Consider the following 12535-nt stretch of genomic DNA (forward strand, 5'->3'; position numbering starts at 1 on the left):
GCCACATAGACGGATGGTACGTAGACAGATTCATAAAAATAATCCTCTGATAGATTCTAATAAGTAGCCGTGTAAATCTCGCCGTCAGAGCGTGACTGTGCACGGTATGTGGTGATGACGCTTGTGGGTATGGGGTATTTAGCCAGTCACCTGACTTTTAAGGTCTCAGCAATGACAACTACAGTAAATTTAATTGCATCATTTTCACATTTGAATCCTTAATCATTACGGACAGACTCGTATAGCTGACGACGATGTGCGGCCGCTATTCCATGCACTTGGTAAGAAAATTGACTACGATTGTATTGTCAGGACCGCTAACAACACAGCCCTTGAATGTGTTGCGCGATCACTTGCGCGAGGACGGCATAGAGTTAGATGAATTCATGGATGATGGTGAAAATCTGTACTACCCAACGTAAGTGTCACGTTTACTGGGATGACGGCAGGGGATCTTGCGTTAACATACTCGCTGACTAGGAATAATGTGCGGCCGACGACTTATCGCCCAGTCTTCTATCGTACGGGTGACTCGAGCAACGACCATCTTGAAGGACGCGTAATGCGGTGGGGATTTGTGCCAACCTGGTCTAGTGAAATCAGCAAACGGGATCCGTAAGCTGCCTGTTTGTTGCATGTACTTGCCGCAAAATTGGTTAACACATATGTAGGCCGGTTATTAACGCGCGGGCGGATAACCTTGGCGGTAAGATGTGGTCAAAAGTGTTCCGACACGGTGGCAGATGCGTCGTTCCAGCTGACGGATACTATGAATGGCTTAACTTAGCAAAGGCGAAGGATGGCTCATCTATGGCTAGCACTTCGGATCGGAAGGCTCCCTATTTCGTACGGCCGCAAGATAGCTCGCAGTTGATGTACTTTGCTGGCTTATACTCCATGACTTATCTGAAATCACCGACTCAACGTCTTTCATCAGATGGTGCCCAAGCAAACCCAGAGGAGGAAGAGAGCAGCGAAACTACCAGTCCGAAGAAGGACAAAAAGTTGCTTTTTTCGTTTACAATAGTCACGACAGATGCGTCGGAAAGCATGAAATTCCTTCACGATAGAATGCCACTCATGCTTTTTGCGGGCACGCCTGAGTTTGACAATTGGCTTAACCCGAAATTCCAGCCGGTTGAATTGTTACGATTGCGAAATGACGACAAAGAGATTGCGCAGAAGGTAGTGGCTTCGAAAGCAGAGATATACTTGGCTGGACCTCGCGCGGGACAACGAATTGATGATCAGAAAGGCTCGATATCTCAGTTTATTGGTAAGAGTTCGTCGAAAAAACGAAATCGTAGAGAACTGGATATCGAGGATGAAAGTGCAGTTAAACGAAGAAACTCGGAAGAGTCCACTTTAAATGCACCTGCAGAGCCTACAATGGAAACTGAAGAAGGTACCAAGTTAATAGTCTCTGAAGCATTGCTGGACACTTCTGTTACTCCAAGAAAGAAGGAAAAGCTGAAGGGGATGCAGCCGTTGGGGACGTCTCCTCGGAGGTCAACAGTAGTGAAAAAAGGAGCGCTAACCGGTCCAGACCAGAAAAATAAAATTACGAGTTTCTTTAGTAAAAAGAATTAGCGGCACAGACTGCGTTGAGATAGTATGAACATATGATCTGTTGGAGTTATAGGTTGGCGACGGACCGGGTCAGTTATCTGGGTGTGACGGTATTCTATGGAGTTTGATTCGTTATGCTTTGGAGTAAGACATTTTAATTACTGACAAAATGAATGCTCTTACAATTTTCCATACTGAGGCTTACTTTTGGACATCGCCGAAGCGACAGCATCTTTCATATCCTTTCCAACAGCGAATGCGTTCCAAGTGGCTGTATATTCTAAGCCATCTTGGACAGTCCTATCCCTGCTGTAATTTATTAAATGCTTCGATCCCTGTACTGCCACTGGCGATTTTGCCACAATTATTTTTGCGAGCTCGAACGCAGCCTCGAGGCCCTTTTCCTTGCTCTCAAAAACGTTAGATACGAACCCCTGGAGATGGGCTTCCTGGGCGCCGAACACACGAGCTGTGTATACAACATCTTTACACCACGAAAGTGAATTAACAACTTTGGGGAGCCTTTGAAGCGTGCCGATATCAGCTGCCAGTGCAATGTCGACTTCTTTGACTGAAAATCGTACGTCAGAAGTGCAGATTCTAATGTCAGTGGCGGACAGAATGTCGATTGCTAGGCCGAACGCGACACCATGGGCCAATCCTATGACAGCTGAAGAGAGTGTTAGAATAGTTTCATGCCTTATCATTATCTAAATAGCCGTAGGATCATACGTTTAGAACAGTTTTCGATCGCGGATATGGAATCCTGCAGAAGAGTAAGTTGAGTGGTTGTCGTGCACATCTCAACATACCTGAAAGTCTCGAATGGCCCTCCGCGTCATAAACCGTGCTCGCTCTTCTTCATAGTCGCCACCGTTGAGCATTGTGAACAACTCAGGGGAAAGCTCAAGTCCGGAGGTGAATGCCCTCTCTCCGGCGCCGGACAATATAGCTACGCGAATATTAGGATCGGCTGAGATTAGATGGAAAATATCGCGTAATTGTGTCCAAGTGCTTAAGAGTAGCAGAATGAATGTTAGTGCGTGCTTAGTACGCGATAGAGGTGAAGCAAATTCATCCCAGAAACTACTAACTCTTTGTTGAAAGCGTTGAGTTTTCTTGGCCGATTAATCTCAACGTGCGCCACAAACTCCGCTGGGAAATAAATATTGAAAAGCGAAAATTGTGAGTAGTTGACAGAACGCATTCTGAAGGGTTCTGTGACAGACAAGAACAGAATGTTAACCCAGATACAGGGCGTGGGTGGTAGAACTGGTAGTTAAAGACCAGCGTCGATTCATCTGATGATGAAAGTGTGGGGCAAGTTCTCGACTGAAGGTGGCCGGTCCTCGGCAAACTAAACATCAACAGCGACCGAACATCCACTCAATTAGCATTTCACATTTTTGTCGTAGAGAACTTTTGTAGGCCGGATAATCTAAAATAGCGACATCTTATAGTGATTTCTACAAAACAGTTTTATTAAGCTATTAAGCATGTCTGTGGGGGCTCCGCCGCAGCATAGTAGTAAATTATAGTGGTGGCAGCTGTGAAGGATGACGACATATACACAGCGTGCCCACGCTCGCGCAAGCAGCCGCACTTTCAAGCTGAGTTATCGTCGCTATCGAAATGATCGCCCAAAGCATCGAACGCCACGAGACCCTCGAATGATGACAAAATATGCGCTCGATCTCCTCCTGGTCAGCATTTTGGTCACCGTCCCTTACTCATTACTACACCACGCCAGGCCCCCTACCCCATCGTTCCCTGCTCACCAAGTTCTCGACTCACCTCAGCTCAGGCTGCTATGTCTCCGCCTGTGGCGGCTTTAGCCCGCATGCGTACTGGCCATTGTCTCGACTCTTCCGCATCCATGTCACTTGCCGCACTATCCGGTTGCGCGTCGCCTCCCTTAATTTCGCGTCCACCTACTTTATCGCGCAAATTGGAGCCTCTGGCAGCTTTGGGTCTCATCGGGTTGTTAATATTATCGTCACTCAGTCCTGTCAATGCCGTGAACAGCCTGCTCCCGAATCTCACAGGAAATTCGACCATGGAAAGCAATGTGACAGCGACCACAAATTCAACGTCAAATACCACATTACCGTCGAACTCCAGCTCCACCACACCGGAAACGTTTATCCAGAATCTCAACGGCTTCTCTAAACCAAATGCCGTCGTCAACTTCTATTTCATCTTCCTGATTTTGCTTGCTGTCATCGGATACTTTGCATTCCGATACTTCCGCAAACGGCGCCGTACTCGCCGTGTACGCACCATACATGCCCGCCGAACCCAAGCCCTGCGGCAAGATATCGAGATAGCCGCTGCCAGTACACGACGTGGCTCGCACTACCCATTTGCAGATGACACTGATGAAGATCAGCAGCAGATGTCACAAGTTCATCGATCCTTCAGAAGTATTTTCAGCAACAGTAACTGGCGTTCGTCATCGCCGCCTCCACCTCCTCCATACGCGCCTGCGAACGGAGACACTTCACGGCCTGATAGCGCATACCTAGGCGGCATGCCACTTCCAATTTACGAAGATATTATCCTCGAGGAGGAGGAGGAAGAAGAAGACGAAGTTGAAAACAACATTTCACGTGGACGAGGGCCTAATTCGAACCTGGAAGGATTGATATATTTCAATAATCGCGACTCGGACAATACTGTTTTGGACGGTGACCACTTGGTTAGGGGCGAGAGTACGGACAGTAGTAGCCACCATACCACTGAATCCAGCAGCACCTATGAAAGCGAAGCAGCGGGCAACGAAAATGGCTCTCGTGGGGTAATGAGGATCATATGATAGCCTCGAATCCTATCTATTACATATCACAAACTAGAAAATTTGTAGAATCTTGCCTCAAGATTAGACATGCACATAGGCCAACAAAACATGTTTGTATATGTGCATATTGTACATAGATGCGTCTTAGATATATAACGACATTCAGCGTGTATAGAACGGGTAATTTGTATTGGGAATCAGGCAAAATATTGGGGTTATTAATTTTGCTCGTACATGGCCAATTATCCATACGCTTGTTCTCTGTCAAAGTGACGGGTGTCCATGTGTCCACTAGTAGTTGAATGGAATGGCTGCTAATGACGTGTTTTTTGTCGGGTTTATTTGACGTCATATTGTTGGATTGATATTTTGAAGGATAAGTATATAGGTGTTTACATTCGTGTTGGTAATATGGTTCCAAGTATGCATTTGTTCGAGTGTCGTGTGGATTGATCAATAAATATGAAACGGCAATAAATAAAATGTAGATTTACTATGCCTGTCTTTCGGATATGGGTGGGCATCATGTAAGTCGGCTTTTCCTAAGCTAAACCATTTACAATAGTGGACTCACAATTTCCAGCATATACCAAGTTTCCGAGCCCTAACCCGCAGTAGTTCTGCAGCGCTTGCGGCTTCCCCTGGCTTAGCTCCCGCTGACAAAAGCAAACAATCCCAGTCAAAATGCAAATCGCCCACAGAACAGCATCGCGCTTCTGCGTTTGATCTCGTCAGCATGCTACCAAATTTCCAACATTAACTTCCTATAGAGACAAGTTTTATCTTTCGTCTCCATTGACTTCGCATTCGAACCACCACTTGTGCATTTAGACCCATTCGCAAACGACTAGTCGTATTTGATACCGCAATGGCCGTTCTGCGTCCAACCACTTTGGCCGGCATCACGTACCAGCGCCTACTTTCTATTCTCAGCGCCATCGCGCTTATTTTCATGTCGGCAGTTTTCGTCAGTACCATGATGCCGAGTTTCACGGCGCAGCAGAGCCATGACGCGTGTGTAAAATACAACATCTTGCAATCACATTTAACACAGGAACTGCTGCCTGATACGCCGGCGCAGGGCGCGTCCCATTTAATTATTGTCGCCGGGCACGCCATTTGGAAAGGACAGCCTAGTATAAATGCGGGTGAAGATGCCTCTGAGTGGCACGTTATGTTCTTTACCGCCCTATTTAGTGCGATGCAAGTTCTGACGTAACTTCAATAGGAACTTGAAGGATTTTCAAGTTGGTCAGCAGGCCACATTTATCAAGCACATTGAGATGGGAGTCAGTCAGGGGCTAGCTGACCAGTCGGCGATCGTCGTATTCTCAGGGTCAGTTGTTGCAGTCACGCAAGCTCTATGTTTCTAAATGTAACTAGGGGCCAAACAGATCGTGGTGCTGGACCAGTTAGCGAGGCACAAAGCTACTGGGTACGTACGCTTCGTAATTACTCGTATGTCACAATATGCTAACAGTGTGTAGAACCTGGCCATAGCTCGCTCAATAATCTCAGAGACCGACAAGGAGATGTCCATGCGTGTGTTGACCGAAGAATACGCCCGAGACAGTTACGAAAATTTATTATTTTCAATCTGCAGGTAGGATAGATTATAACAATATTGGCCCACTATTTACTCACTCCGCACTAGATTTTACGAGTTCACAAACGTGTATCCACAGAAGATTACAGTAATAAGCCATAAATTCAAAGGCTATCGTTTTGATAATTTGCATCGAGTCGCTCTCCGGTATCCTAAAAGCTCGTACGTCTCATGCTCCGGAAGCATGTATTTGCTATGCTAACATGGATAGATTTAAATTCATTGGGCTTAGTCCTCGCGGTGAAGAGCCAACAGAGGCTGAACGCGTAAATGCAGTTGAACCATTCCAGCAGGATCCATATGCTTGCTCGCATCCGATGCTGGTGGAGAAGAAAATGGCCCGGAATCCATTCCGAAGGCGTGCGCCATATATTGACAGTGTAAGTCGTCGTGATTCCTTGAAGAATTTTATGACTAACTGGGCTTAGTGTCCTCAGCTGTATGGACTTTTCACATATTGCACCTTGAATGATACATTCTATGAAGGTCCGCTGCCGTGGGACATGAAACCTCCGTATACCGACGACATGATCTAAGAATGTCCCCTATTACGATCGTTGGGTATGAAGAGTGTAGAATATTTTCATTTCATATTATTACAGATGACTTAGAGATTTGTCCATGTGTCTGGAGAATGGGGTTTGCTAGGCTTCAATGTGATTTTGTTCTTCTGGGTAATGTTATTTTTCTTATGACTTACATGGATGTATCAGTATTATACAATGAAATAGATGACTATATATACAATGATAGATTCAAACGCCGTATCCCGAATCCCTTTGTCTTGATGATGCGTTACAGCATCCGGGTATAGTACCTTTCGACTGCTCAATCGTGAGGTCGTTTGCTCAACTTTGGAAATAGTCTCGCAGCGTGGTAATTAAATGGCGTTCTAATCAATGGCTGGAATTTCTGTATCCCATTAGCACAGATATCAATACCGCAAGAGAACTCCGCAAAACCACAAAACTGAAATTGGTACACACCCTGTTATCAAAGCAATCCTTCATTTTTATTTCCAAAGGCTGACAATCAACAGCATTGAGCCCAGATCCTGCCCAACAGTTGAATAATTCGGCCATAAACAGGGTACACTGGTTCGCCGTCTGAGCGCGGTAAGGCTTGGTCATTTTCAGGTAGCGAAGCTTGTTGGTCTGCACATTCTGCGACGACATCCTGAATACTTTGTTCTATTCTATGAAGCTTAGAAATGATGCAGATTCGGTTCCGGGTAGATATTTATCTAGATGTATGCCCAGTTGCGCTTGTCCTGTAAACAAATATCTATTAGTACAATCACACGGCAACCAAACTATGCCATGCTTCAGAATAAAATGCCAATCTCATAAAACTTTTGTCCTGCTCTGTCTTACCTCGCATACCTTGTGGACTACTCTGTACGATGATTATCACGACGACCTCCGCCCTCATGGAAGTTTTTGAATGTCGATGTTTAAAACCCTCACCCTACAATCTATCTTTTCCTGCCCTAACCACACTTTATATACATCACATATCATTGCACTTTTGCGTGAAACCCGAAGACATCCATTTTCCTCGTATTTGTGCTCTGGATGCATTCCCTTATTAGTCATTTTACTTAGAGAGACATTTTATATGTCTAGGGATAATAATTTATGAACAATGGATCAAATCGTGGTTTTCTGAAAGGTCAGGCTTGAAATGGCGGTCACTTTTTTTTTGATTGAAAAAGCCGATGTATTAGTAACTATATACATTATGGGCTGAAAAACAAATGAACATGTAACCCAGCGTCCCACCCATTGAGGACTGCTATGTATACAAGATGAAGAGAGTATAGTACAAGCTAGGTAAAGGCAAAAAAAGAAAGAAAAAAGAGGAAATAAAGCCGAAGGCAGATCAGCGGTCACGTGATGTAATCCTACGAAAATAGGGACATTTATTTTTGGTTTTCATAGGGCGCTATGGCCGAGCGGTTAAGGCGAGAGATTAGAAATCTCTTTCCCTCTGGGAGCGCAGGTTCGAGTCCTGCTGGCGTCGGTGTTTTTTTTGACTTTTGTCTTATAGCGAATTACTTGTTTTTTATAGAATGAAATGTAGAATGACTAATGCTAGTTGAGAACTTATTTCACGCTTTTCGTAAGGACGGGAATGGGTGCTGATTTTTGAGTTGCAAGTTCCTTGCACCTTTTTACGAAGAAAGTTGTATAGCGTCAAAACAAGTTGATATAGTTATTTATTAAAGGTCCAGACATTTCATGATACACGGCACAAGTATTTCTTACAGTGAGATACAGTATACGCTATACGTTATCATACATATAAAGTACAAATGTAAACCGGCACAATAGAAAGGGAACATACGGTCACGCATCTATCCAATAGATATCTTAGCAAATGAATATTTACCAGAAGAAAATATCGGATTTCTCGTCCTTCTCGGTCTCAATCTTATGCATCTTTTGAGTCTGACCTCTCTTGTGCTTCCATCGGTTCTCCTGCTTGCATTCTCTCTTCAGCAGCTTGTGGTGCCATTTGTGAGTGGAGTCCACTTGGTTCTTCAAGTCCTCGTCGTCTACCTCCTCGATGCATTCGATGACTGTACCGTTGCCTTCATCTTCGTCAAGCCGCAGAAACTCATAAACCGACATACGTGTCTGAACAGCATAAGTAGTCGGCGTGACCGGCGTCTTATTAGGCAATTTCGACAACGTCCTCATTCCATCCGAGCTATTATCCAGCTTAAATAGTTTGGCCAACTTACCGCGAGCTGCCGATGGTTGTGTTGATAACTGCCGGTCGCCTTTGGCAAGTGCATTCTTGAATTTGCGCTTGAGTCGCTTAAATTTCGCGTACTTTGGATAAGAGTAGTCGATGTCCATGCCCCAGACGTAATACTCGGTTCGATCGTTATCACCAATTGACATGAGAGATATTTCTTTCCAGGGGTACTCTGGCGGTGCGTCATAGCTGTCGCTGCGACCGAGGTCAGACGTTGTTGTAGCCAAGTTGTCGGCCGTGTAGAGAGCTTCCGAAAGAATACTTGTATTTGACGAAGACGCTGAAGTGTTCGCACCGGAAGACTGATGGAACATTACTTGTTCTTGAAAATTAAGCACACTGACTCCGAGCAAACTGAAGAGCTTTCGTATGTCGAAGTAACCGTACGAGAAACTGAGTGTGGTGCAGTTGAATTAAGACAGCAGCAAGAACTTCAGGCCAGAACGAAATCAGAAGAAACGAAGGTCCGAAGGCATCGGTCACCAATAACTTATTTAACTGCGACAATGTGGTTTCGACCCTAGTTACCCCAAGAATACCTGCAGCTTGCGGTGATCGTATTCGAATGCACGAACAAGGATCGTGCAGATCCTGCTCGTTTCTAGGGTGCAATCTCGTCCGCACATGTACTGTCATCGCCGCCGAGCGTAGTTCAATCTTCATATAGCTAGAGACGGCATTGAGGGCGAATGCCAGATGCAGGACAGATATGCGCATAGAGAAGAGGAGCAGGGTTCGCAGATCGCAAACCTGTTGGGACTGCTGTTGACGACTTGACCAACTAGGAAATTTTACCAAACAGTAGGCAAACAAGCGCGCGCGCAATATGAGCGTGTTGAGCATCCTATTCCGAAGTACGACATCTGGCAATAACAGTATCATCTTCGCAGATAACGTTTGCAGTCTCTTTTCAGCCTCAAAGGGTGAATGCACAGACCGGCCAAGTATCCAGTGTGTGATAGTGGTACGATACTGTAGACGACGTCCTACGTAGATCCTACATCAACCAAGCAGCGCTCCCACACCCGATAGGAGACTGTGTCTTCACGACTTAGTGGGAAAGATCAATGTTGCGGGGTGAATCAACACCACCACGTAAATTTTCACCCACCACCAGATACCACATGCTGGATGACTAACTTTATCGCGGCAAAATAAGTTACACGTCATATACTATTATGCTTCGGCAGTGTCCTAGAAAATGTCGTCATGTGGGCAGTTACCAAAGTGTGGGGGTCCTCGCGGGACTCAATCGTCGTGGCCACTGCCGGGCACCACCCGGCGAAATTTAGGTTGTAAATGTTGCCAATGGCCCGCGCACGTATCAATCCATGAAAAACCGAGGTGCGGTGAGCTGGTGGAGAATTGCCGTCTGTTCAAGCTCGACCAGTTTCTAGAATAGAAAGAATACAGAAACAAAGGTCAAACACGTTTGTAGTCGATGTGAACTGTTTTCGTCGAACAACGCGTAAATTGATAACTATATACTTATCCCACATCTCAATCGAGACGATGCTAAAAGTTGTACATGACGCAAAACACCGATGAGCACCTAAATATGAAACAGCGGGTACATGGTCATTAGGAGATATGCGACTGATAGCTTTATTTTTTCTATTTAACAAAATGAACAATTACACTGCTGCAGTCACACTACAGCACACCCACCCCCTCGTTAGGACTACTCTTCCCAACCATCGTCCCAACCGTCTTCCTTTTTACTGGTGCTACTGCTGGTCGCAGAGCCAGTGCCGGTACCGTACGACGGATTCTTGCTTTGCGCAGAAAATCCGGATAACGCCGTCTTTTGCTTCGGCTTCGGCAGTCCGAAAGCTTGTTCAATATCGTCGCTGTCGTCAATGCCCAAATCATCGAATAACGAGCCAAAATTTTTGCCATGGCCAGAAGCCCCGACGGACGAGTATCCGCTCCTAGTCGACCGTCCGCCGCTTCCATAACCTCCCCCAACACTGGTATACTGTCCGCGAGGTTCTGACGTGAAGTTCTGGAATGTTTCCACACCATAGCGACCTGTATCTTGCATCTTCTGGCCGAATTGCATCATAGCCTTGCGCGCATTGTTACTGAGATCCGACTCAGCGAGGTTTTTCACGTTGGGCTTGATATACGCGTCATTGACCTGTCCGATATTCTTGCTGACTTGCTGCGAAAAGAAGCCGAAGCCTTTAGTTATGCTTCCAAATGGATCGCGCGTGAAATCATCGACGGACAAATTGAGCGAGTTCGACGAGGATGACGACGGTGCAGGGGAATTTCCGAACCCAGCGTAGCGGCCACCTTGCGATGGAGGGAGGTGTTCGGAGCGGGACATGTTGTCCTGACCCAGTCTAGAGAAGTATGCCTCGTTCCGAGATTTCTGAGACGCCGACATGGAGGGTTGCTGCAGATTGCTGCCGAACGAGGGAGATGACGAGCGAGATGAGGAGTCGTACGAGATACCGCTGACAGCAGGTGACGAAGTGCGGGATGCTGGTTTAGAAGCGGTGCGAGCGGACTTGACCCATCTGCGGCCCTCAACTTCGGCAGTCAACTATAACGTATCAGCACCATTTACAGACCAAAATAAGATATGTCTTACCTTGTCTTTGTAGTCGTCCGCAAAAGTACTGTTATACTTCTCTTTGATACTCATTGACTTGTCATATCCTTCGGCCTCGAAAAACTCACGCGCCGCTTTATTGCCGCCTAACTCCATACGCTTCATCTCATCGCCCTTGAATTGATCCATTGTTATCGATCGAATGAATGAGATATGAACGCCGAGACCTCTACAGAATCATTAGCAAGCTACCGTATCGTAGTCCATGAAATGACAACGGACCGATGCAGCCCCGCGCAATCCAGACAAATAAATATTCCAAATTTTGGTGATGCCTAGAACCACTTAGCAAGATGCCTATCGCATACCACCAAATTATATAACATACCCACTGCGGACTGGGCGCTCCACAATCGAAACACGCCTTATTCTCGTCCACCTTTTGCAGCTCCATTAGCCGCCTCCTATTATCCGGATCCACCGACCAATCAGGCATATTGTCGATACTCCAGAATTGCCGTAATAGATTTATCTATGCAAATAATGCAAATACGGTTCGTATGCAATTGTCGACTATTCTATGGTTTCGCTAATCACCCGGCCTAAAATCCAGCAACTAAAAGCAGACAACAATCTAAGGTGGACAATAAACCAGTGCCGTTTGTGTTGTTCAACTGACCAAGATAATATCTCTTGATAGTAATTAGCCTATTGACTGGCAAACTGCGTAGACTGCTCCTGACAGCAAACAAGTGTGGAGTGCGTTTAGAGCAGTCGCCCGGGTCTCGATGGTCGCTCGCCAGGCAGTGCAATTATTGACGACCCCCCTGTGTACCAATTGACGGTACAGCATAATGTAATTAAGGTTTAAACGTGACATAGTTTAGTGCACCAAAACCTCGATCTCCCATAGAATTGCGACTGCTGATAAGGAGGCAAATGGTGGATCTATAATGGCAGTCGATCTCCCAGTCTATTTGCTATTGAACACTTGGTCCAGATGATTTTTTCTTATTGGTTATGTGAAGGAAATGCACTGCAGATAGTTGCTTCTGTAACGGTAAATTACAGAACCAGTGACCATTAGGTACAGTACAATCCTCGCGAAGATCAATCGAGTCCTAGGAGCTATATTTCAGCCAAGCAAATTGAGAATCCTTCAAATGCTTTAGATGTTTCTGCTGGAACAAATTAGTATCGAATTGGAAACAAGCACTTTGCATTTACTACTTTAGCGTTG

The 12535-nt window shown here is 45.7% G+C and overlaps 7 protein-coding genes and 1 non-coding gene across 8 annotated transcripts; 4 read left to right on the top strand and 4 right to left on the bottom strand.

Moving 5' to 3' along the window:
• Window positions 1–272: 272 nt before the first annotated feature.
• On the top strand, window positions 273–1590 carry V1508DRAFT_403486 (uncharacterized protein; the record flags this gene model as incomplete). Its single annotated transcript, XM_066938557.1, has 4 exons — window positions 273–281; window positions 330–418; window positions 481–615; window positions 672–1590. 4 exons carry the CDS (start codon window positions 273–275, stop codon window positions 1588–1590), a joined length of 1152 nt encoding a protein of 383 aa, XP_066796820.1.
• Window positions 1591–1716: 126 nt separating this feature from the next.
• V1508DRAFT_414663 (ClpP/crotonase-like domain-containing protein) lies at window positions 1717–3085 on the bottom strand. The gene is made up of 4 exons (XM_066939954.1): window positions 2664–3085; window positions 2382–2583; window positions 2302–2335; window positions 1717–2239 (listed from the first exon to the last, which is right to left on the bottom strand). The coding sequence occupies exons 1-4, from the start codon at window positions 2774–2776 to the stop codon at window positions 1749–1751; spliced, it is 840 nt and encodes a 279-aa protein (XP_066796821.1). The 5' UTR covers window positions 2777–3085; the 3' UTR covers window positions 1717–1748.
• A 178-nt stretch (window positions 3086–3263) lies between these two features.
• V1508DRAFT_414665 (uncharacterized protein) lies at window positions 3264–4843 on the top strand. The gene has a single exon (XM_066939955.1). It carries the CDS (start codon window positions 3380–3382, stop codon window positions 4382–4384), a length of 1005 nt encoding a protein of 334 aa, XP_066796822.1. The 5' UTR covers window positions 3264–3379; the 3' UTR covers window positions 4385–4843.
• A 188-nt stretch (window positions 4844–5031) lies between these two features.
• V1508DRAFT_454979 (uncharacterized protein) lies at window positions 5032–6713 on the top strand. The gene is made up of 7 exons (XM_066942601.1): window positions 5032–5533; window positions 5595–5702; window positions 5750–5801; window positions 5854–5969; window positions 6021–6134; window positions 6184–6352; window positions 6401–6713. The coding sequence occupies exons 1-7, from the start codon at window positions 5235–5237 to the stop codon at window positions 6506–6508; spliced, it is 966 nt and encodes a 321-aa protein (XP_066796823.1). The 5' UTR covers window positions 5032–5234; the 3' UTR covers window positions 6509–6713.
• On the bottom strand, window positions 6641–7412 carry V1508DRAFT_414671 (uncharacterized protein). The gene is made up of 3 exons (XM_066939956.1): window positions 7346–7412; window positions 6959–7242; window positions 6641–6884 (listed from the first exon to the last, which is right to left on the bottom strand). The coding sequence occupies exons 2-3, from the start codon at window positions 7145–7147 to the stop codon at window positions 6801–6803; spliced, it is 273 nt and encodes a 90-aa protein (XP_066796824.1). The 5' UTR covers window positions 7148–7242; window positions 7346–7412; the 3' UTR covers window positions 6641–6800.
• Window positions 7413–7912: 500 nt separating this feature from the next.
• Window positions 7913–7994, top strand: V1508DRAFT_t34. The gene has a single exon. It is a non-coding gene; the product is annotated as a tRNA-Ser (tRNA).
• Window positions 7995–8173: 179 nt separating this feature from the next.
• V1508DRAFT_65922 (uncharacterized protein) lies at window positions 8174–9458 on the bottom strand. Its single transcript, XM_066942993.1, has one exon. It carries the CDS (start codon window positions 9047–9049, stop codon window positions 8360–8362), a length of 690 nt encoding a protein of 229 aa, XP_066796825.1. The 5' UTR covers window positions 9050–9458; the 3' UTR covers window positions 8174–8359.
• A 741-nt stretch (window positions 9459–10199) lies between these two features.
• V1508DRAFT_460994 (uncharacterized protein) lies at window positions 10200–12076 on the bottom strand. The gene is made up of 4 exons (XM_066942789.1): window positions 11684–12076; window positions 11578–11630; window positions 11335–11524; window positions 10200–11286 (listed from the first exon to the last, which is right to left on the bottom strand). Exons 1-4 carry the CDS (start codon window positions 11789–11791, stop codon window positions 10417–10419), a joined length of 1221 nt encoding a protein of 406 aa, XP_066796826.1. The 5' UTR covers window positions 11792–12076; the 3' UTR covers window positions 10200–10416.
• Window positions 12077–12535: the final 459 nt, after the last annotated feature.

Source organism: Lipomyces doorenjongii, assembly GCF_038497915.1.
Source record: "Lipomyces doorenjongii strain NRRL Y-27504 unplaced genomic scaffold V1508scaffold_15, whole genome shotgun sequence".
NCBI lineage: Eukaryota > Fungi > Ascomycota > Lipomycetes > Lipomycetales > Lipomycetaceae > Lipomyces > Lipomyces doorenjongii.

Excerpts from the sequence above, each read along its gene's own strand:
- V1508DRAFT_414665 (XM_066939955.1), top strand. The coding sequence starts at position 3,380 with ATGTCTCCGCCTGTGGCGGCTTTAGCCCGCATGCGTACTGGCCATTGT.
- V1508DRAFT_65922 (XM_066942993.1), bottom strand. The coding sequence starts at position 9,049 with ATGTTCCATCAGTCTTCCGGTGCGAACACTTCAGCGTCTTCGTCAAAT.
- V1508DRAFT_454979 (XM_066942601.1), top strand. The coding sequence starts at position 5,235 with ATGGCCGTTCTGCGTCCAACCACTTTGGCCGGCATCACGTACCAGCGC. Across the intron at positions 5,534-5,594 it reads GGTGAAGATGCCTCTGAGTG|GAACTTGAAGGATTTTCAAG; the intron begins GCACGTTATGTT and ends TAACTTCAATAG. Across the intron at positions 5,970-6,020 it reads TTATTATTTTCAATCTGCAG|ATTTTACGAGTTCACAAACG; the intron begins GTAGGATAGATT and ends ACTCCGCACTAG.
- V1508DRAFT_460994 (XM_066942789.1), bottom strand. The coding sequence starts at position 11,791 with ATGCCTGATTGGTCGGTGGATCCGGATAATAGGAGGCGGCTAATGGAG. Across the intron at positions 11,631-11,683 it reads GAGCGCCCAGTCCGCAGTGG|GCATCACCAAAATTTGGAAT; the intron begins GTATGTTATATA and ends AAGTGGTTCTAG. Across the intron at positions 11,287-11,334 it reads CGGACGACTACAAAGACAAG|TTGACTGCCGAAGTTGAGGG; the intron begins GTAAGACATATC and ends GATACGTTATAG.
- V1508DRAFT_414663 (XM_066939954.1), bottom strand. The coding sequence starts at position 2,776 with ATGCGTTCTGTCAACTACTCACAATTTTCGCTTTTCAATATTTATTTC. Across the intron at positions 2,584-2,663 it reads CTCAACGCTTTCAACAAAGA|CACTTGGACACAATTACGCG; the intron begins GTTAGTAGTTTC and ends GCTACTCTTAAG. Across the intron at positions 2,336-2,381 it reads GGGCCATTCGAGACTTTCAG|GATTCCATATCCGCGATCGA; the intron begins GTATGTTGAGAT and ends ACTCTTCTGCAG.
- V1508DRAFT_414671 (XM_066939956.1), bottom strand. The coding sequence starts at position 7,147 with ATGTCGTCGCAGAATGTGCAGACCAACAAGCTTCGCTACCTGAAAATG. Across the intron at positions 6,885-6,958 it reads AGGATTGCTTTGATAACAGG|AAATTCCAGCCATTGATTAG; the intron begins GTGTGTACCAAT and ends AATGGGATACAG.